The 23,656-nt window shown below is 44.4% G+C and overlaps 1 protein-coding gene across 2 annotated transcripts in view; it reads left to right on the top strand.

The window, feature by feature from the left end:
- GRIN3A (glutamate ionotropic receptor NMDA type subunit 3A) overlaps positions 1 to 23,656 on the top strand; it is an 813,333-nt gene that overhangs the window by 339,969 nt on the left and 449,708 nt on the right. For both annotated transcript variants that reach the window (XM_075316157.1, XM_075316160.1), the window contains exon 3: positions 12,777 to 13,381. In XM_075316157.1, coding sequence (XP_075172272.1) covers positions 12,777 to 13,381 — 605 coding nt within the window. The remainder of the gene's footprint in view (positions 1 to 12,776; positions 13,382 to 23,656) is intronic.

The raw sequence follows: 23,656 nt of genomic DNA, 5'->3' as shown, positions 1-23,656 counted from the left end.
CTTCATCCAACGTTGGTGCTATCGATGTCTGAGAGAGCTGTACACACTCACTTGTTTCCCCTTCCAAACCAACTGACGACCTTACAAGCAAACTGCCTGTTGCGGTTACAGTGGTGGAAGTTTTGCGTGGAAAAACAGTTGTGACAGCTGTCCCCACAGTTCTAGAAGATGAAGAGCGCGCGGATGCACTGGAAGGGGCGGGCGGTGGATGGTTCGCTCCGCTAGCCGGCATTGCAGCACGGTGAGCTTCCCACCGGGACTTATGATATTTATTCATGTGACGATTCATGGAAGAAGTTGTCAAACTGCTGAGGTTTTGACCTCTACTAACAGAATCATGACAAATGTTACATATCACATGAGTTGGGCGATCTTTTTCGATGTGAAAAAAGGCCCAGGCTAGGCAAGGCTTAGAGGCCATGCGACCTGTTGATCCACCCCGAATAATGCTCATAGGCAGAGTGGTGGCTGAGGATGCAGTTGTAGACATGCTACCAGTGCTCCGACTCTGTCCAGGAAGGCGCAAGGTAACTTCGTCGTCGGTTGCATCCTCCTCCACCGCCTCTGTTGACCTCCTCGAGTGCCTGACTGGGGGTTGACAGTAGGTGGGATCTAGAACGTCATCATCAATTGTTGTGTTCGCACTCCCCTCCCCCTCAGACCGAGCCTCTTCTTGCCCTGACCGAATATTTAAGTTGTCATCCCAATCGGGTATCTGCGTCTCATCTTCATCAGTATGTTCCTCATTGTCTATAACCACAGGTGTTACAGTTTGTGACAAAGGGTCAACATTATGCTCAGAAACTTGGTCCTCACGGCCTGAATCTGAGTCACAAAGGTTCTGGGCATCACTGCAGACCATTTCCTGTTCTGTACTCACTGTAGCTTGGGAGCAGACCTCTGATTCCCAGGCTATAGTGTGACTGAACAGCTCTGCAGACTCAGCCATCTCAGTTCCACCATACTGTGCAGGGCTGATGGAGACTTCAGAGCTGGGAGAAATCAAGTGTGATTGGGATGACAACTCAGAGGAATGGTGTTTTTTGGATGCGGTACTTGAAGTGGCTGAGAGGGCACTTGTTGGACCACTTGAGATCCATTCAAGCATTTTCCTTTTTTGCCCATCATCTACCTTTGTTCCTCTTGTTCGTGTCCGTAAAAAAGGGAGCACATCGGATTGTCCACAATAAGTAGTAGACATCTTACTTTTGCTAGTAGATGGTCTATCTTCAGCAGATGATAATGGAGCTTTGGCACCTTCCCCACTGACAAAACCTTTTTTGCCTTTTCCACCACGCCTCTTCCCCTTTCCACCAGCATCTGTCATTTTGCCACTCATGTTGATTGCGACAAGATTGTGGACTGAAAATGTGGTAGTAAAAATTGAGAGGTGGTGAAGATTGCAGTGGTGGTCTAGCTTTATTAACAGCAGAATAATAAAGAATAAATATCCCTGACAATGTAACTTAGTTATAATTCGTTGGAGTGTGCAACGCAGGCAGACGTGCTGCAAATGTCTTGGCACTAGTGGGACTATAGCAAAGTCCAATAGCCACGTATAGGATGCCACTAGGTACACTGAGTGTGTGCTAGTATAATGGCTTAGTTATAATTAGTTGGAGTGTGCAACGCAGGCAGATGCGCTCTGCAAATGTCTTGGCACTAGTAGGACTATAGCAAAGTCCAATAGCCACGTATAGGATGCCACTAGGTACACTGAGTGTGTGCTAGTATAATGGCTTAGTTATAATTAGTTGGAGTGTGCAACGCAGGCAGACGTGCTGCAAATGTCTTGGCACTAGTGGGACTATAGCAAAGTCCAATAGCCACGTATAGGATGCCACTAGGTACACTGAGTGTGTGCTAGTATAATGGCTTAGTTATAATTAGTTGGAGTGTGCAACGCAGGCAGACGTGCTGCAAATGTCTTGGCACTAGTGGGACTATAGCAAAGTCCAATAGCCACGTATAGGATGCCACTAGGTACACTGAGTGTGTGCTAGTATAATGGCTTAGTTATAATTAGTTGGAGTGTGCAACGCAGGCAGATGCGCTCTGCAAATGTCTTGGCACTAGTAGGACTATAGCAAAGTCCAATAGCCACGTATAGGATGCCACTAGGTACACTGAGTGTGTGCTAGTATAATGGCTTAGTTATAATTAGTTGGAGTGTGCAACGCAGGCAGACGTGCTGCAAATGTCTTGGCACTAGTGGGACTATAGCAAAGTCCAATAGCCACGTATAGGATGCCACTAGGTACACTGAGTGTGTGCTAGTATAATGGCTTAGTTATAATTAGTTGGAGTGTGCAACGCAGGCAGACGTGCTGCAAATGTCTTGGCACTAGTGGGACTATAGCAAAGTCCAATATCCACGTATAGGATGCCACTAGGTTCACTGAGTGTGTGCTAGTATAATGGCATAGTTATAATTAGTTGGAGTGTGCAACGCAGGCAGATGCGCTCTGCAAATGTCTTGGCACTAGTAGGACTATAGCAAAGTCCAATAGCCACGTATAGGATGCCACTAGGTACACTGAGTGTGTGCTAGTATAATGGCTTAGTTATAATTAGTTGGAGTGTGCAACGCAGGCAGACGTGCTGCAAATGTCTTGGCACTAGTGGGACTATAGCAAAGTCCAATAGCCACGTATAGGATGCCACTAGGTACACTGAGTGTGTGCTAGTATAATGGCTTAGTTATAATTAGTTGGAGTGTGCAACGCAGGCAGACGTGCTGCAAATGTCTTGGCACTAGTGGGACTATAGCAAAGTCCAATAGCCACGTATAGGATGCCACTAGGTACACTGAGTGTGTGCTAGTATAATGGCTTAGTTATAATTAGTTGGAGTGTGCAACGCAGGCAGACGTGCTGCAAATGTCTTGGCACTAGTGGGACTATAGCAAAGTCCAATAGCCACGTATAGGATGCCACTAGGTACACTGAGTGTGTGCTAGTATAATGGCTTAGTTATAATTAGTTGGAGTGTGCAACGCAGGCAGACGTGCTGCAAATGTCTTGGCACTAGTGGGACTATAGCAAAGTCCAATAGCCACGTATAGGATGCCACTAAGTACACTGAGTGTGTGCTAGTATAATGGCTTAGTTATAATTAGTTGGAGTGTGCAACGCAGGCAGACGTGCTGCAAATGTCTTGGCACTAGTGGGACTATAGCAAAGTCCAATATCCACGTATAGGATGCCACTAGGTTCACTGAGTGTGTGCTAGTATAATGGCTTAGTTATAATTAGTTGGAGTGTGCAACGCAGGCAGATGCGCTCTGCAAATGTCTTGGCACTAGTAGGACTATAGCAAAGTCCAATAGCCACGTATAGGATGCCACTAGGTACACTGAGTGTGTGCTAGTATAATGGCTTAGTTATAATTAGTTGGAGAGTGCAACGCAGGCAGACGTGCTGCAAATGTCTTGGCACTAGTGGGACTATAGCAAAGTCCAATAGCCACGTATAGGATGCCACTAGGTACACTGAGTGTGTGCTAGTATAATGGCTTAGTTATAATTAGTTGGAGTGTGCAACGCAGGCAGACGTGCTGCAAATGTCTTGGCACTAGTGGGACTATAGCAAAGTCCAATAGCCACGTATAGGATGCCACTAGGTACTCTGAGTGTGTGCTAGTATAATGGCTTAGTTATAATTAGTTGGAGTGTGCAACGCAGGCAGACGTGCTGCAAATGTCTTGGCACTAGTGGGACTATAGCAAAGTCCAATAGCCACGTATAGGATGCCACTAGGTACACTGAGTGTGTGCTAGTATAATGGCTTAGTTATAATTAGTTGGAGTGTGCAACGCAGGCAGACGTGCTGCAAATGTCTTGGCACTAGTGGGACTATAGCAAAGTCCAATAGCCACGTATAGGATGCCACTAGGTACACTGAGTGTGTGCTAGTATAATGGCTTAGTTATAATTAGTTGGAGTGTGCAACGCAGGCAGACGTGCTGCAAATGTCTTGGCACTAGTGGGACTATAGCAAAGTCCAATATCCACGTATAGGATGCCACTAGGTTCACTGAGTGTGTGCTAGTATAATGGCTTAGTTATAATTAGTTGGAGTGTGCAACGCAGGCAGATGCGCTCTGCAAATGTCTTGGCACTAGTAGGACTATAGCAAAGTCCAATAGCCACGTATAGGATGCCACTAGGTACACTGAGTGTGTGCTAGTATAATGGCTTAGTTATAATTAGTTGGAGTGTGCAACGCAGGCAGACGTGCTGCAAATGTCTTGGCACTAGTGGGACTATAGCAAAGTCCAATAGCCACGTATAGGATGCCACTAGGTACACTGAGTGTGTGCTAGTATAATGGCTTAGTTATAATTAGTTGGAGTGTGCAACGCAGGCAGACGTGCTGCAAATGTCTTGGCACTAGTGGGACTATAGCAAAGTCCAATAGCCACGTATAGGATGCCACTAGGTACACTGAGTGTGTGCTAGTATAATGGCTTAGTTATAATTAGTTGGAGTGTGCAACGCAGGCAGACGTGCTGCAAATGTCTTGGCACTAGTGGGACTATAGCAAAGTCCAATAGCCACGTATAGGATGCCACTAGGTACACTGAGTGTGTGCTAGTATAATGGCTTAGTTATAATTAGTTGGAGTGTGCAACGCAGGCAGACGTGCTGCAAATGTCTTGGCACTAGTGGGACTATAGCAAAGTCCAATAGCCACGTATAGGATGCCACTAGGTACACTGAGTGTGTGCTAGTATAATGGCTTAGTTATAATTAGTTGGGGTGTGCAACGCAGGCAGACGTGCTGCAAATGTCTTGGCACTAGTGGGACTATAGCAAAGTCCAATAGCCACGTATAGGATGCCACTAGGTACACTGAGTGTGTGCTAGTATAATGGCTTAGTTATAATTAGTTGGAGTGTGCAACGCAGGCAGACGTGCTGCAAATGTCTTGGCACTAGTGGGACTATAGCAAAGTCCAATAGCCACGTATAGGATGCCACTAGGTACACTGAGTGTGTGCTAGTATAATGGCTTAGTTATAATTAGTTGGAGTGTGCAACGCAGGCAGACGTGCTGCAAATGTCTTGGCACTAGTGGGACTATAGCAAAGTCCAATAGCCACGTATAGGATGCCACTAGGTACACTGAGTGTGTGCTAGTATAATGGCTTAGTTATAATTAGTTGGAGTGTGCAACGCAGGCAGACGTGCTGCAAATGTCTTGACACTAGTGGGACTATAGCAAAGTCCAATAGCCACGTATAGGATGCCACTAGGTACACTGAGTGTGTGCTAGTATAATGGCTTAGTTATAATTAGTTGGAGTGTGCAACGCAGGCAGACGTGCTGCAAATGTCTTGGCACTAGTGGGACTATAGCAAAGTCCAATAGCCACGTATAGGATGCCACTAGGTACACTGAGTGTGTGCTAGTATAATGGCTTAGTTATAATTAGTTGGAGTGTGCAACGCAGGCAGACGTGCTGCAAATGTCTTGGCACTAGTGGGACTATAGCAAAGTCCAATAGCCACGTATAGGATGCCACTAGGTACACTGAGTGTGTGCTAGTATAATGGCTTAGTTATAATTAGTTGGAGTGTGCAACGCAGGCAGACGTGCTGCAAATGTCTTGGCACTAGTGGGACTATAGCAAAGTCCAATAGCCACGTATAGGATGCCACTAGGTACACTGAGTGTGTGCTAGTATAATGGCTTAGTTATAATTAGTTGGAGTGTGCAACGCAGGCAGACGTGCTGCAAATGTCTTGGCACTAGTGGGACTATAGCAAAGTCCAATATCCACGTATAGGATGCCACTAGGTTCACTGAGTGTGTGCTAGTATAATGGCTTAGTTATAATTAGTTGGAGTGTGCAACGCAGGCAGATGCGCTCTGCAAATGTCTTGGCACTAGTAGGACTATAGCAAAGTCCAATAGCCACGTATAGGATGCCACTAGGTACACTGAGTGTGTGCTAGTATAATGGCTTAGTTATAATTAGTTGGAGTGTGCAACGCAGGCAGACGTGCTGCAAATGTCTTGGCACTAGTGGGACTATAGCAAAGTCCAATAGCCACGTATAGGATGCCACTAGGTACACTGAGTGTGTGCTAGTATAATGGCTTAGTTATAATTAGTTGGAGTGTGCAACGCAGGCAGACGTGCTGCAAATGTCTTGGCACTAGTGGGACTATAGCAAAGTCCAATAGCCACGTATAGGATGCCACTAGGTACACTGAGTGTGTGCTAGTATAATGGCTTAGTTATAATTAGTTGGAGTGTGCAACGCAGGCAGACGTGCTGCAAATGTCTTGGCACTAGTGGGACTATAGCAAAGTCCAATAGCCACGTATAGGATGCCACTAGGTACACTGAGTGTGTGCTAGTATAATGGCTTAGTTATAATTAGTTGGAGTGTGCAACGCAGGCAGACGTGCTGCAAATGTCTTGGCACTAGTGGGACTATAGCAAAGTCCAATAGCCACGTATAGGATGCCACTAGGTACACTGAGTGTGTGCTAGTATAATGGCTTAGTTATAATTAGTTGGAGTGTGCAACGCAGGCAGACGTGCTGCAAATGTCTTGGCACTAGTGGGACTATAGCAAAGTCCAATAGCCACGTATAGGATGCCACTAGGTACACTGAGTGTGTGCTAGTATAATGGCTTAGTTATAATTAGTTGGAGTGTGCAACGCAGGCAGACGTGCTGCAAATGTCTTGGCACTAGTGGGACTATAGCAAAGTCCAATAGCCACGTATAGGATGCCACTAGGTACACTGAGTGTGTGCTAGTATAATGGCTTAGTTATAATTAGTTGGAGTGTGCAACGCAGGCAGACGTGCTGCAAATGTCTTGGCACTAGTGGGACTATAGCAAAGTCCAATAGCCACGTATAGGATGCCACTAGGTACACTGAGTGTGTGCTAGTATAATGGCTTAGTTATAATTAGTTGGAGTGTGCAACGCAGGCAGACGTGCTGCAAATGTCTTGGCACTAGTGGGACTATAGCAAAGTCCAATAGCCACGTATAGGATGCCACTAGGTACACTGAGTGTGTGCTAGTATAATGGCTTAGTTATAATTAGTTGGAGTGTGCAACGCAGGCAGACGTGCTGCAAATGTCTTGGCACTAGTGGGACTATAGCAAAGTCCAATAGCCACGTATAGGATGCCACTAGGTACACTGAGTGTGTGCTAGTATAATGGCTTAGTTATAATTAGTTGGAGTGTGCAACGCAGGCAGACGTGCTGCAAATGTCTTGGCACTAGTGGGACTATAGCAAAGTCCAATAGCCACGTATAGGATGCCACTAGGTACACTGAGTGTTTGCTAGTAAAATTGCTTAGTTTAAAAAAGTTGTAGTGTGCAATGCAGGCAGACGTGCTCTGCAAATGTCTTTGCACTAGTGGGACTATAGCAAAGTCCAATAGCCACGTATAGGATGCCACTAGGTACACTGAATGTTTGCTAGTATAATGGCTTACTTAGAATGAGTTGGAGTGTGCAGAGGACAAGAGGGTACAGTGGCAGGATTGTGGTGCTCTGGGTAGAGGAATGGAAGCCTGCCTTTCTATTCCCTCCTAATGGTGAAATGCAGGGAGGAAATCCCTGACCTGGGCTACACAGACGCTGTTGCTGTTTGCAGGACCTGTCACTTATGGCTCTCTGACCCTGCCGCTTTGAGCCCTTAAAAGGAATGCTAGAATGTGCTCTCCCTAAGCTGTCTAACGCTGTGTATGCAGCGCATACAGCTGTATCGGCTATAGGACTCAGGAGGACGGAGCTGCGACACTGATGTCTGACACCAAAGACGCAGAAGGCAGATAATGGCGTTCGTGAAGAAAATGTCCGGTTTTATAATGCAGGGACATGTGACATGCAGATCCTATCACACATGCCGTTGCTTCTCTGGCTCAAAGTCCACTTAGGTGTGTGTGTGTCTGTGATTGGCTGACATGCTGGCCCGCCCCACAAGACGCGCGCGCTTAGGGAAGGAAGACAAGAAAAAAAAAAAAAAAAATGGCGATCGCCATTATAGAAACAGCAGTGATCTGAAGGCGCTGTTCACGCACACTATACACTGAAATGTGATAATAGTTTGATTCACAGAGTGACTTACACTATTACAGCAGAAACCAAGCTAGGATTTAGCTGTTTTTTGGCTGCTAGAACCGTTCTCGAACGTTTCTAGAACTATCGAGCTTTTGCAAAAAGCTCGAGTTCTAGTTCGATCTAGAACATGCCCCAAAATCACTCGAGCCGCGAACTGGAGAACCACGAACCACGAACCGCGCTCAACTCTACTAGACACATCACTAGGCTAACAGGAGCTCAGAACCCAGGGGGTATCACAGAATATACCTCTTGCTGGTGAGCCTGAGCTGCAAATCTTGGGAAGATGGTCCTGTGTGGTCAGTGTCATGATCCAGGCCAGCTTTTCCCTGCTGCTGGTTACACCCAGCTCTGGCCTGGTCATGTCATGGGTTAACTTCCCTTGCCTCGTTCTGGATCCCAGGAAGGTATATATTGCCTCTCTACCTATGGCCCAGTGCCAGTGATGTTTCTGCCTTACAGCATGTATACTGGCTCTGGTGAGTGTTCCTGATCTGTTCTGCCTCCCTGCTACTGTGTCCTGACTTTAACCCTTCCCCGTTTGTCCCAGCCCCTGATTTTCTTCTCCTGTCTGTTGTTTGTGTTTCCCTTTGCATACCTGATCTCCCGGCTTCTGACTCGTTTCTACTTTCTGACTTTGATATTGATCCTCCATTTGCAGTGACTCAACTTCCCTAGCTAGACCCTGACTGTTTGACTACTTTATTGCCCCTGGTGATTCGCCTGTTAATATTGCTTAAGTTACTCTGCTGTAATTCAGCTGCCTTTCTGTTACAGTGTTTCTTTGTCTCTCCTTCACTACTCTGCTGCCACCTAGTGGGGATTACGCTGTACTGCATCTTACTAGCCTTTGTACAGCATGAGTGTCAGGCTGTAATTCTCCTATATACGGGGGGGGGGTGAAAAACAAGTTATTTAATATTCAATATGCTCACCTCCTTACTAGCCCATTGACCAGTTACAGACCTGTGATTTCTATTTTACAGTGTAGACTGTCCTGGAAACTTGAGCCCAGGACCAAGCATATATGAAAGATGGGCTAAACAATGGGTGGGTCAGCCTGAGCTTAATTTGATCAATTAAACAATTCTCCTACCCTCAAGTAAGAACAACATTAGATGGAAACTTTTAGATATTTCTGTTGTTTCTCTTTTTTATTTTATTACTGTTTTGCTTATTTGTGGGTTACTTTATTTTCAATTTATACCTTTTTTGCAACCACAATTTTTCTGACATTAGAAAGTAAAACTTTAATAAGTTTAGCCCTTGTAGCTGTAAAGAATCCACAGCCTTTCAGAGAGTGTGTGGCCTTTTAACTGTTAGACATTAGTGTGCATTTCAGGAACTCATTAAATCGTGTGTTGATAAATGGGGATATTGTGTTTTGTATCGAGGTGTATAAACTGTGTTGGGTGGGATTTATGCTCACTTTGAAGACTATAACAGAGGTTGAATGCAATATTGAGTATTGAGAGAAAAGATAAATTAACCCTTGCAGTTGCACCTCCCATAAGGTGCTGACAAAGGTGCATGTGACAAGTTATGTAAGGTTTACTGATCATCAAATATTTGCGTGGGCCCCATGTCTCTGCTGATTCATTTCTTGCTTGTGCTCTGTAGTTTGGAGAATTTCCTGTGTGGGAACCCCATTGCTGCCCTTTGTACAGTGGACTGACTGGTTATTTTAGTACCTAAGCCAGTATTCTTCTTTATCATGGACAAGCAGAACTATTAAAATAAGTACTGTATTTTTCAGAATATAAGCTGCACCTCACTATAAGACACATCCAAGATCGGACAACATAAAACAGAAAAAAATATTAATTATAAAACTACTCTGGTGATATAAAGATGTGGAGGAGATGGTACAACGATCGTTGGTGGTCTACTGTTGTGCTCGTTTTTTGGTGCTCCAAGGTAGAAAAGGGGTAATAATTTATTGTAAAGTGGTAAAAGTATATTAGGAAGGTTGTACCAAAAAATAAAAGGCATTATATACTGTTCCCAACAGTGACATAGTAAGATCCCAAGACAGTTTACTTTGGTTGTCTTGTACCAAACTTCATAAAGAGCACAAGTCCATTTATTGTGGATTCAGGTACAATCCTGGTGATTTACATGTGTTTTGTCTTTCATTTATGCCATGTAAACTCCTTATACACAATTTAGCCTGTAGTATGTTATTCTAATATCACCATTATAAAGCAAGCCTATTGCAGATTTTATATCAAGCAGTGCCGTACTACAGTGATTTTCTGTGCTCTTCATGACCACACATAGATGTGAGCAAACAAAGATGGCATCACATATGTATCCTATATGTTGGAAATGGAGGAGATCAGCTTTTCTTTCTGGGCGACCAACACTTTTCTCCTAAGTATAAATCAACTTGCTATCTACATGAGATAGGTTTGTTTTCCTTCCACCAGTGCACCAAAGATCCATTCTATTAACCCTCATATGTACCAAAGCTTCACTTAACCTGATAGCAAGCTCAGCTCAGTCTCTCCTGCTCAGCATTAATTACACAGATCAAAAGAGAACTAAAGCTGGGTTCACACATAGTGACAGCGACAACGACGTCGCTGTTACGTCACCATTTTATGTGACGCAACAGCGACCTTGTAAGTCGCTGTTATGATCGCTGCTTAGCTGTCAAATGCAGCAGAAGCAGCAGCGATCATAACGACACGCGTCGCTGTGCTACAGAGAGCCACGCACACTGCTTAGCGCTGGCTCCCTGCACTCCTAACTACAGTACACATCGGGTTAATTACCCAATGTGTAGTGCAGCTACATGTGCAGAGAGCAGGAGCCAGCACTGGCAGCGAGATCGGCGGACGCTGGTAACGAAGGTAAATATCGGGTAACCAGGGAAAGGTCTTCCCTTGATTACCCGATGTTTACCCTGGTTACAGCTTACCGCAGCTGCCAGTCGCCGGCTCCTGCTCCCTGCTCACTTCATTTCGTTGCTCTCTCACTGTCACACACAGCAATGTGTGTGTCACAGCGGGAGAGCGACGACCAAAAAATGAAGCTGGACATTCAGCAACAACCGGTGACCTCACAGAGGGGCCAGGTCGTTGCTGGATGTCACACACAGCGACAGCGAAGGGACGTCGCTGCAACGTCACAGAAAATGGTGACGTAGCAGCGACGTCGTTGTCGTCGTCGCTGTGTGTGACACCACCCTAAGGAGCCGCTCACTTATTTTAGGCATGGTAGCACAGCACTTATGAATACTCTACCCTGTGATTTAAGGAAGCAGTCAGAGAGGTCCTGAACTTTAACCTTACTAAGTGCAGATATATAAGACAAAGATACATTTTAGCAAGACCCTATCTTGATAAAAAAGTCAGTTGTATAGTCAGAAAAATACGGCAGTTAGCCAATCCCTTCCATATATATCTCTGATTATGTACCAAAACAGAAGACTGTCACCCATGTTGAGCACAAACTTAATTATTCATCTAATTATGGATAAAAAAAAGTATATTACTAAGCTATAAAGCTTACTGATTGTAGCATTTATGGCAATATTTTTTAACTGTAAAAACCTTTTAAACTATTAATAAAATTATTCATATGCAAATTATGGTTCACCCACCAATATGTGTAATATAGAAGTATTTTTCTTAGTCCTTATTTATTCATGTAATAATCTGCTTGTATAATTTATATATGATTGGAAAATATAAAGGAACATGCGTCAAGAACATCAAGCAATTATTGGCTTTTACAACCGCATATGATGCATTAAAGGAGCTGTCTGTTTTAGAAAAGCCATTTTTAAATACAGAGATGCTGATTGAACTTGTATTAGCAAAAGTGTTGAATGGCTACAAATATCTCCTGAGAACCCAAACATCCATGCATTACATACATTGCATAGACAGGCAATTACTTTAATGGGTTCCATGTAATACTTTGTTTCTCCTGTGGTGACACTGAAAAAGAAATGAACATTTGCTGCCAGATTCCTCTGCAAATTACGTTTCATTGCTGGTGGTCCCAGCAGGAGGACCCCCTATATTCAGCTAATTTAGAGAGATAAGATCTCAAAAAGTGGAGAAATATTTTAATTACTAATTAATAATAGATGATAGATGATAAATTTGACAAAATTTTCTAAGCCGGTAATCTTTAATTAAAATTTTAGGTTAATGTCCCAAATATGTATTTATTAGCAAACTATATTCGAAAACATATTTTAATATTTTTACTGATTTTACAATTGTGGTTTCCAAAAAATGACCGTGAAATGTAAGATAAAATACAATATATTTGGACTTTGGCTAATGATGTGGAAACATTGGTATAAATGAGATGTTATATAAAATCTAAAACTAGAATTGAAGTGCAATTTATGCTGTAGTCAGTTTTTAGCCTTTGAATCCTGGCCAGAGCCTTGACTGATGCTTAAAAGCAAAGAATGGATACTTTGATAGATAGACTCCTCAGTGCTTAGCACTCTTTCGTTTGATGTAGTGTAAAAGTGGCTTCCGACAATTTAATGACAACAAAACTGCGCTCTGATCTTAGGAAAGTTGACTCATAGCAGCAAACTGTGCCATGTATTTTAATGAAGAGTTCCTTACAGCTTTAAATGTAGCAATGTAATAATAACTCATTTCATTTCCGAAATAAAAACCTTAACATTTGCTTTTCCTTTTAATGCAGAATCCTCTTCACCTGCAGCTTAGCATTGAAAATTCCCTAACGTCAAATGCCGATGTCACGCTATCCATTCTTACGATGAACAACTGGTACAACTATAGCATACTCCTATGCCAAGAAGACTGGAATATTACAGATTTCCTCACCCTGACACAAAATAATTCTAGGTTTCATCTCGGATTAATTTTAAATATTACTGTAAATCTCACACTGACAAATGATATTATAAGCTACCTACAATATAACCTAGAAAGTGTAAAGGACATCACATCCACTATTGTTATGTTTGGTTGCGATATGGAAGACACAAGACGAATTTTTGAAACAACTACACAATATGGAATTATATTACCTGAATTTTTTTGGATTTTTGGAGACTCGCAGAATGTTGATGAACTTAGGACTGAAGGATTACCATTAGGTTTGATTGCTCACGGGACAACTGCCGCTTCCTACTTTGAACACTATGTGCAGGATGCAATGGAACTAATAGCCAGAGCTGTTGCCACTGCTACAATGGATCAACCAGAGTTGGCTCTTATTCCCAGCACAATGAACTGCATGAACAGAGACAGCCTGAATCTTACATCTGGGCAATACTTATCCAGGTATGGCTATATAGTGTGCTACATTATTATCCTACATTACTAGAAAGTCATCAGCAGATATAAGGATTGCTCAGCTAGAAAATATTGAAGGATATTACTATCCTGCATTCATTGCTAAGACTTGGGGGCACTTTGCACTCTACGACATCGCAGGTGCAATGTCGGTGGGGTCAAATCGAAAGTGACGCACTTCCGGCATCACTCTCAACATCGTAGTGTGTAAAGCATTTTTGATACGTTTGACGAGCACAAAAGCGTCGTAATCGTATCATCGGTGTAACGTCGGTCATTTCCATGAATGGGGAAAGACTGATGTTACGATGTTGTTCCTCGTTCTTGCGGCAGCACACATCGCTGTGTGTGAAGCCGCAGGAGCGAGGAACGTCTCCAACCTGCCTCCCGGCCGGCTATGTGGAAGCCAGGAGGTGGGCGGGATGTTTACGTCCCGCTCATCTTTGCCCCTCCGCTTCTATTGGCCGTCTGTCGTGTGACGTCGCTATGATGCTGCACGACCCACCCCCTTAGGAAGGAGGCAGTTCGCCGGCCAGAGCGACGTCGCAGGGCAGGTGAGTGCATGTGAAGCTGCCGTAGCGATAATGTTCGCTACGGCAGCTATCACCATGATATCGCAGCTGCGAAGGGGGAGGGAACTATCGCGCTCGGCGTCACAGCATCGGCTTGCGATGTCGTAGTGTGCAAGTGCCCCTTATGGTTAGTAAAATAAAACCAAACCATTTTCGATCTGAATTTATGAATAATTTATGTGTCGTTTCAGAATATACCTATTAACTGTTAATAAAATTTACATTTTATTAATATACATTAAAAATAATAATTTATGTGCATGTTTTACTATTCCTATAGCCTTTTGAGTTTACTTTTGATCTTCTTAAACTCAAAATCATTATCCAGAGATGAGTAAATCCATCAGTGAAGCCGAATTTCTTAAAATTCACTTGTTCACATATTTTTTTGGGGGATCATTCTTGTGAATCGAATAGGGTTCATATTTGTGAGGATCGGACAAAAAAAAATAAAAAATATGTGCGACCATTTCTCACACCATGGAAGAATAAGAGAGGGGACTAATGGTGTCAGGCGCAGTCACACGGACTTCCCCATAATTAATACCCACCAATGATAACATACACGGTCTTATCCAGCCACTCAGTGGGGCTATGAAAGCAAGTATAAGAGATATAGGCCAAACAAGCAGCATCATTTTAGGCTTTCTAAGTACGGGGATAACAACTCAGAGCACACAGTTCCTTTGACCTAGGGATAGAAAAAGGCCTAATCTGATTGTAATGGACTACATTTAGTGTTCAAGCAGTCTGAATAATAAAGCAAAGATATAAGTGATATAGTGAGGTGCTGGACCAGTAAAGTCACTCAGTGTTAGAGGGAATTGATTTATGTCAACCAGGACCAAGTGCTGCAAAGCAGCAGTGCTAACCACTAAGCCACTCCATGCTAATTTTGCTGTTAAAATAAAATTCTGATCCAAGGCTTGTGTGTCATAGAAAGTTTGCTTCCTGCATTGTATCCTGCATGGTCAAGCTTTTCAATCATTCAAAAGAGATCTCTCAAAATTCTAGTGTTATAAATGTATTTTTCAAGCAATTAGAGAATTTGTAGCTTTCTTATTTGGGGCCAAATTATTAGCTGTAAAACAAATATCGGGGGAAAAATTCAGCAAATCCAGTGAATTTGATTTTAAAAAGATCTGCTCATCTCTAATTATAATTTAAAGTTTAAGTACAGTTTTAATTAATACTGCATGTAGCCAAAGTGCAATTTTAGGTGCTTGGTGTCAAGGGGCAGCATAAAGCCACTATGCCATTGCTCCAAGTGACAGAAACCCTAGCTTCCCATATACTAGTCTTAATCTAATTATTCCCCTTAATTATATCAACTTTAGTATGTCCAAGGGAATCAATGCATTCTTTCAGTAAATTCATTTGAAAAACGTACAGGTAAAACTGTGAAAGAAGGTTTAAGGGTTTTGCGTGTGCAATCACGTCCAATATATAAAGTAACCTTTCTATATAAATGTCATATTTCTTAACTGTAAAAGAAACAGTACATATTCATAAGATGTCTTCAGAAATTATGAGCTCTCGATATGAAACATGCATTGTTAGGAATCAAATAAATTACTTCTGTTCATTAATGCATTCTCCAGTCATGATATATATGTAAAGTGTCTCCTTGCCTATGAAGAAAGGCATATAAAGGCAATTACCTGTACCAGACATGACAGGAGCATATGACATTTATATTTAGAAAGTACCTGACAGCTTGATTAATATACAATATTTTGCAGTTTATCCTGTGCTCACTGTACTATGCTGCCTTTAACATGTTCAACCCCTTAAGGGCTATTGATTTAATACAGCTTAACACTTTCTATAAGTGTTATTGTTATTAGTAAGCAAATTCCACAAAATGATCCCATTCTAATTGTACAATTAATTGTGTAACCTCTTAATTAAACAGAAAATCCTCATGTTTTTTCTGTTTTTTTCTGTTATCTTAGAGTGGTATTCTTAATATAGGGACAGAGAAACTGATTCCTGTAATGTACCACTTAATGGGTTGCTTGCTGTTGTATCTAAAACAAAAATCACTGTTTTCTCAGCTGTAGATATTTAAGTTATATGAATGCTGATCTCTCTATAACCTCACACACCACTGATTGGCAATGGCAGAAAGCTGCCGATCAGTAGTGGTGTTGTGGTTATACAGAAAAGCAGGACTCCTTGGTATGAGACTACTAGTCCTCTAGTAAAAATTTCTTGTTGATAAAACGCTGATTTTATTGAAACTGCAATAAGAAATCTAGTAAATGACACATTGCTGGAATCATAAAAAAAACCTGCTGCCAATTCTGACACCACCCCATTTCTTCCCGATTGTCCTGGTGGCAATTAGGGTAATATATTTTGGGTTTGAAGTCAGCTGTAAATTGCCAGCTGGCATCAAGCTCAGACACCAAGGCCTTGATGCCAGATGATATTACATAGCTGACTTCAAGCCGCCAAAATATTATCTTGATTGCCACCGCACCCGAGCAATTAGGAAGAGCATCTAATAGATGTGCCAACTCTGGAGTAGCTGTGAGATGATAGTTTCAGACTGAGAAATGGTCAATAATATTGGGCCTTCCCAGCCTGGTAATATCAGCCTACAGCTGTCTGTTTTGCCTTTGTCGGTTATCAAAAATAGGGGGTATCCCAAGCCTTTTTTCAATATCTATTTATTAAGTTAAACAAGGCTGAAAAAAACCTTTAATGCCAGATGAAAGGCACTAAAGGGTGCAAGTGCACAACACTTCGTATGAGCAGCTATATCTAAGCTCTCCCTCATACATCAACACTCCCTGAACTGCTTCCAGAGGGCAGTGTGCCAAGCTTCGCATACCCAGGTTTCATGTAAGAGCCAATGATGCAATGCAGTGCAGCCAGCCAATCACAATAATGCCAGTAGCCAATATGGCTATGCCATTACCGTTAATGCCCGAGCACCCACAATACAAGATCGAGAAACGACCATGCCTGAGCCCCCTATGCTAAATCAAGTATTCAATCCCAAACAAATTCACTGCACTCGATATATGTGATGCAAAATGTGCCAAATTTTATTAAATAAGGAATTGCGACTATGCAATCAGATGTTTCGACCCGCCTGGGTCGTAGTCAGGAGTCGCTGTATAGTGGGTGTTTGGAGAATGAAAGATGAGGTGCACTGTAGCACTAATGCATAGAAGAGGGTACCTTGAGGATTGTACACAGGGTTTGCAGGCACAGCAGCGCTGTTGCTATTGATAGAGTGTATCCTAGTATTGAGAAGTGGCTAACACGGTGGATCATGACTATTTATTATCTTAACAGAATTTTTAAAAAAGAAGATAGTTTGAAAAAGAAAAAAAAAGAATTGGCACTACATTCTGTCTCCACACATACAGTGCCTACAAGTAGTATTCAACCCCCTGCAGATTTAGCAGGTTTGATAAGATGCAAATAAGTTAGAGCCTGCAAACTTCAAACAAGAGCAGGATTTATTAACAGATGCATAAATCTTACAAACCAACAAGTTATGTTGCTCAGTTAAATTTGAATACATTTTCAACATAAAAGTGTGGGTCAATTATTATTCAACCCCTAGGTTTAATATTTTGTGGAATAAGCATTGTTTGCAATTACAGCTAATAATCGTCTTTTATAAGACCTGATCAGGCCGGCACAGGTCTCTGGAGTTATCTTGGCCCACTCCTCAATGCAGATCTTCTCCAAGTTATCTAGGTTCTTTGGGTGTCTCATGTGGACTTTAATCTTGAGCTCCTTCCACAAGTTTTCAATTGGGTTAAGGTCAGGAGACTGACTCGGCCACTGCAACACCTTGATTTTTTTCCCTCTTGAAACAGGCCTTGCTTTTCTTGGCTGTGTGCTTTGGGTCGTTGTCTTGTTGGAAGATGAAATGACGACCCATCTTAAGATCCTTGATGGAGGAGCGGAGGTTCTTGGCCAAAATCTCCAGGTAGGCCGTGCTATCCATCTTCCCATGGATGCGGACCAGATGGCCAGGCCCCTTGGCTGAGAAACAGCCCCACAGCATGATGCTGCCACCACCATGCTTGACTGTAGGGATGGTATTCTTGGGGTCATATGCAGTGCCATCCAGTCTCCAAACGTCACGTGTTTGGTTGGCACCAAAGATCTCGATCTTGGTCTCATCAGACCAGAGAACCTTGAACCAGTCTGTCTCAGAGTCCTCCAAGTGATCATGAGCCTTGACATGACGCTTTGAAAGTAAAGGTACCTTACGGGCTCGTCTGGAAGGGAGACCATTGCGGTGGAGTACGTTTTTTATGGTATTGACTGAAACCAATGTCCCCACTGCCATGAGATCTTCCCGTAGCTCCTTCCTTGTTGTCCTTGGGTTAGCCTTGACTCTTCGGACAAGCCTGGCCTCGGCACGGGTGGAAACTTTCAAAGGCTGTCCAGGCCGTGGAAGGCTAACAGTAGTTCCATAAGCCTTCCACTTCCGGATGATGCTCCCAACAGTGGAGACAGGTAGGCCCAACTCCTTGGAAAGGGTTTTGTACCCCTTGCCAGCCTTGTGACCCTCCACGATCTTGTATCTGATGGCCTTGGAATGCTCCTTTGTCTTTCCCATGTTGACCAAGTATGAGTGCTGTTGACAAGTTTGGGGAGGGTCTTAATTAGTCAGAAAAGGCTGGAAAAAGAGATAATTAATCCAAACATGTGAAGCTCATTGTTCTTTGTGCCTGAAATACTTTGTTACGGTTGCTGTGGCTCTGGAGACTATGTCCGGATTTCTTGCTACTGCACATGTGCAAGCGCTGGAGACTAAGTTCTATCTTGGAGCCATTGCACATGTGCGGGTGACATCATCGCTGACACGAGGTCACATGTCTCTGACACCTTCTAAGCTGATTGGCCGCTGGTCATGTGCTTATGACACGTGGTCACATGTCTCTGACACCTTCTATGCCGATTGGTCGCTGGTCATGTGCTTGTGACGCTTTGCTCGGTGATAGGCCAGCGTGACGTCATTCCTGTCATTCTGGCAGCGGATTGGCTCTGGTGTCCTCCATCTTGGATGAGGCACAAAGTCTATATAAGAACCTGACGCACGCCGCCCGGCGCTCAGTCCTCTTGGTTCATGCATGAGGGTAGACGCCCTGTGCACATCCTCTAGGCATCTCTCTGTCTATGTTAGGTGAGCGCTACCAGCAGGGTAGCGTTCTTATACCTTACAGCTTCGGCTGCAGTCCGTATCCTTACCTTTTAGTGGAGCGGACATAGGCAGGTGCCTGAGGCACATGGTCCGGCTGAACCTTGTGATTCTACTCATAGGTGGACGTTGCCGCTAGGGTAACGTTCCTTATACTGCGTCTGGCAGTTGTTCGTATCCTCGCACACTAGGGGAGCGAACAGAGGTAGCAGCTTTGTGCGGCTTATGCTGCTGACCGTCTCTTTTGCACCACTAGAAGAGTGGAACTAGGCAGGTGCCATATCTAGTGGTTCGTGTCCTCGCACACTAGTGGAGCGAACGCAGGTAGGAGCTTTGTGTGGCTTACGCTGCTGTACGTCTCTTTTGCACCACTAGAAGAGCGGACCTAGGCAGGTGCCATATCTAGTGGTTCGTGTCCTCGCACACTAGTGGAGCGAACGCAGGTAGGAGCTTTGTGCGGCTTACGCTGCTGTCCGTCTCCTGGCACCACTAGAGGAATGGACCTAGGTAGGTGCCATTTCACACTCACTGCGTTTGTCTCTGTGATCTTTAACAGAGACCATTCCACGCACCCTCCAAGTATGGGAGGAATTGCTTTATTTCCTAATTATATTCCTCTGTGAGTTTAACAGAGGTATTGCACTCTGCACTTGTGCTATTATTATTTACAGTGGCACACTTATATACCCCTTATCCTCTGCCGTAGTCTGCAGCAGAGTCTCTGCATGGTGGACCCTGACTGTCTGATATTCCTTTAGATTTTATTATCAGACAGCCCCCCGTAACATTAGGACTGAGCCAAGGGTCTGGCAGTTATGGCAGAATATCAGCAGTTACACCGTTACATACAAGTACTTGAGTCGCGGCTCAAGAGTATAGAGGATAAACCTCAGACTATGGTGACATCTGCACATGATCCTCGAGTTGCTCTGCCAAACAGATATTCTGGCAATGCCAGATCATGTCGTGGTTTCATTAGTCAGTGTCAGATACACATAGAGGTCAACTTTTCTCGCTTCTCTACGGAGAGGTCCAGAGTAGGCTTTATCATCTCCTTACTTCAGGACAAAGCCTTAGAATGGGCGACTCCCTTATGGGAGCGCTCTGATGTGGTTACTCTGAGACATCAAGACTTTCTTGATGCTCTGAAAGCGGTATTCATGGGTCCGCAGGTTACCCATGATGCGGCCCTGAGACTCTTAGATCTATCTCAGGGTTCGTTATCCACTAGTTCTTATGCCATTGCTTTTAGAACTCTGGTGGCAGAACTAGATTGGCCAGAGAAGGTGTTGATTCCTATCTTCTGGGAATGCTCCTTTGTCTTTCCCATGTTGACCAAGTATGAGTGCTGTTGACAAGTTTGGGGAGGGTCTTAATTAGTCAGAAAAGGCTGGAAAAAGAGATAATTAATCCAAACATTTGAAGCTCATTGTTCTTTGTGCCTGAAATACTTTGTTACTGTTGCTGTGGCTCTGGAGACTATGTCCGGATTTCTTGCTACTGCACATGTGCAAGCGCTGGAGACTAAGTTCTATCTTGGAGCCATTGCACATGTGCGGGTGACATCATCGCTGACACGAGGTCACATGTCTCTGACACCTTCTAAGCTAATTGGCCACTGGTCATGTGCTTATGACACGTGGTCACATGTCTCTGACACCTTCTATGCCGATTGGTCGCTGGTCATGTGCTTGTGACGCTTTGCTCGGTGATAGGCCAGAGTGACGTCATTCCTGTCGTTCTGGCAGCGGATTGACTCTGGTGTCCTCCATCTTGGATGAGGCACAGAGTCTATATAAGACCCTGACGCACGCCGCCCGGCGCTCAGTCCTCTTGGTTCATGCATGAGGGTAGACGTCCTGTGCACGTCCCTCTAGGCATCTCTCTGTCTATGTTAGGTGAGCACTACCGGCAGGGTAGCGTTCTTATACCTTACAGCTTCGGCTGCAGTCCGTATCCTTACCTTTTAGTGGAGCGGACATAGGCAGGTGCCTGAGGCACATGGTCCGGCTGGGCCTTGTGATTCTACTCGTAGGTGGATGTTGCCGCTAGGGTAATGTTCCTTATACTGCGTCTGGCAGTTGTTCGTATCCTCGCACACTAGGGGAGTGAACAGAGGTAGGAGCTTTGTGCGGCTTATGCTGCTGTCCGTCTCTTTTGCACCACTAGAAGAGCGGACCTAGGCAGATGCCATATCTAGTGGTTCGTGTCCTCGCACACTAGTGGAGCGAATGCAGGTAGGAGCTTTGTGCGGCTTACGCTGCTGTCCGTCTCTTTTGCACCACTAGAAGAGCGGACCTAGGCAGGTGCCATATCTAGTGCTTCGTGTCCTCGCACACTAGTGGAGCGAACGCAGGTAGGAGCTTTGTGCGGCTTACGCTGCTGTCCGTCTCCTGGCACCACTAGAGGAATGGACCTAGGTAGGTGCCATTTCACACTCACTGCGTTTGTCTCTGTGATCTTTAACAGAGACCATTCCACGCACCCTCCAAGAACTGGAGGAATTGCTTTATTTCCTAATTATATTCCTCTGTGAGTTTAACAGAGGTATTGCACTCTGCACTTGTGCTATTATTATTTACAGTGGCACACTTATATACCCCTTATCCTCTGCCGTAGTCTGCAGCAGAGTCTCTGCACAGTGGACCCTGACTGTCTGATATTCCTTTAGATTTTATTATCAGACAGCCCCCCGTAACATACTTCTTAATACTTTAGGGGAACCAAACAGAATTCTTGTGGTTTGAGGGGTTGAATAATAAATGACCCTCTGAATAAACTTTTCACAATTTAAAAAAAAAAAAAAAAGAAATAACATTCTTTTTTGCTGCAGTGCATTTCACACTTCCAGACTGATCTACAGTCCAAATATCACAATGCCAAGTTAATTCCGATTGTGTAAACCTGCTAAATCTGCAGGGGGTTGAATACTACTTGTAGGCACTGTATATTAAATTGAAAGAATGATATAATTCAACACAATGGTACTCAACAGGAAAATGCACAGTCCAGCAAATAATATCCACAGAATTAGAAATAAGCATGGGACTCATTGAAAATAAAATCTAAACTTTATTCTATAGATAAATTCATAGACAGTCATGGACAAGAACAGTACTCTAACTGCAGCATGGTGGCCATTTTGCACACTACGTGACATTATTCCAGGTAGTGTATGTATTTATCTAAATTTTAAAGATTGGATTTTTTACGATGAGTTCCATGCCTATTTCTTCTGTGTATATTTTGTCACCAGAACAGATCAATTTGTTAAGCCTTCAATGTGTAGTCCTACAAAGTACATTTTAATCAATAGATTGTGGTATAATAATAAGTTCCACAAATAGATGTATTAAAAAAATAATACTCTACTGAGATTATCTTATTATTCTGCCCATGTTATGTTAACTGCTTGTGACTTTTAAAAATGTTGCAAAGTTTTGGGCATTGCTATTACAATACTAGTGGAGTAAAAGTTCTGAGATGCTCCGGTTCTTGCTCAGCTCATACCACAGCTCCTGGCCAGCGGTAGAAGCAGGGGCATAACTACCGCAGTTGCAGTGGTCGCGATTGCGACCGGGCCCGGGAGGTTAGGGGCCCGCGGCTGTCCGGCAGATTAGCAGCCAGCTTCTTTCTGTGAGAAAAGCTGCGCTGTTCTGCCGCAGACCGTGCGGCGGCCGCTATATGACCCGGTCGCCGCCGCTGACACTGGGCCCCCCTGCCTGGTGTCAGCGGTGCCATCACCACGCTCCCGTCACTCACCGCCCTCCCGTGATCAAGCTCCCATCACCGCACTCCCGTCACTCACCGCGCTCCCGTCACTCACCGCGCTCCCGTCAATCACCGCGCTCCCGTCACTCACTGTGCTCCCGTCACCGCGCTCCCATCACTCTCCACACTCTCGTCACTCACCGAGCTCCCGTCACCATGCTCTTATTTGATATTGCATAGAGTGGCCGGCGCCGTTCTATGCATCATCAGTCTTCCCCCGTGCCTGCGCGGTGACGTCACACCTGTGCGCCTGCTGTGTGTGGTGAGAGCACAGGAGGACGCTGACCAGAGTCACGGGGGAACGAGGACAGAAGTGAGGATGGGCAAGTAGAGGTGAGGACAGAACTGCGGTGGAAGGAGTAGTGAGGTGTTTGTTTGTTTTTTTTATAAATCAGTGAGTACACAGGGAGGCTGGCTGCAGGACACATGGAGTCCTTGGGGGGCCCTGGCTACAGGACACATGGAGTCATTGGGGGGGCCTGGCTGCAGGACACATGGAGTCCTTGGAGGGGGCCTGGCTGCAGGACACATGGAGTCCTTGGATGGGGCCTGGCTGCAGGACACATGGAGTCCTTGGAGGGGGCCTGGCTGCAGGACACATGGAGGCCCTGGGGGGGCTGGCTGCAGGACACATGGAGTCCTTGGAGGGGGCCCTAGCTGCAGGACATATGGAGGCCCTGGGGGGGCTTGCTGCAGGACACATGGAGTCCTTGGGGGGCCCTGGCTGCAGGACACATGGAGGCC

This window comes from Anomaloglossus baeobatrachus, chromosome 1, assembly GCF_048569485.1.
Source record: "Anomaloglossus baeobatrachus isolate aAnoBae1 chromosome 1, aAnoBae1.hap1, whole genome shotgun sequence".
NCBI classification, from domain to species: Eukaryota; Metazoa; Chordata; class Amphibia; order Anura; family Aromobatidae; genus Anomaloglossus; species Anomaloglossus baeobatrachus.
Note: the sequence above shows the minus strand (reverse complement) of the source record. Positions and strands in the feature narration are given on the sequence as shown.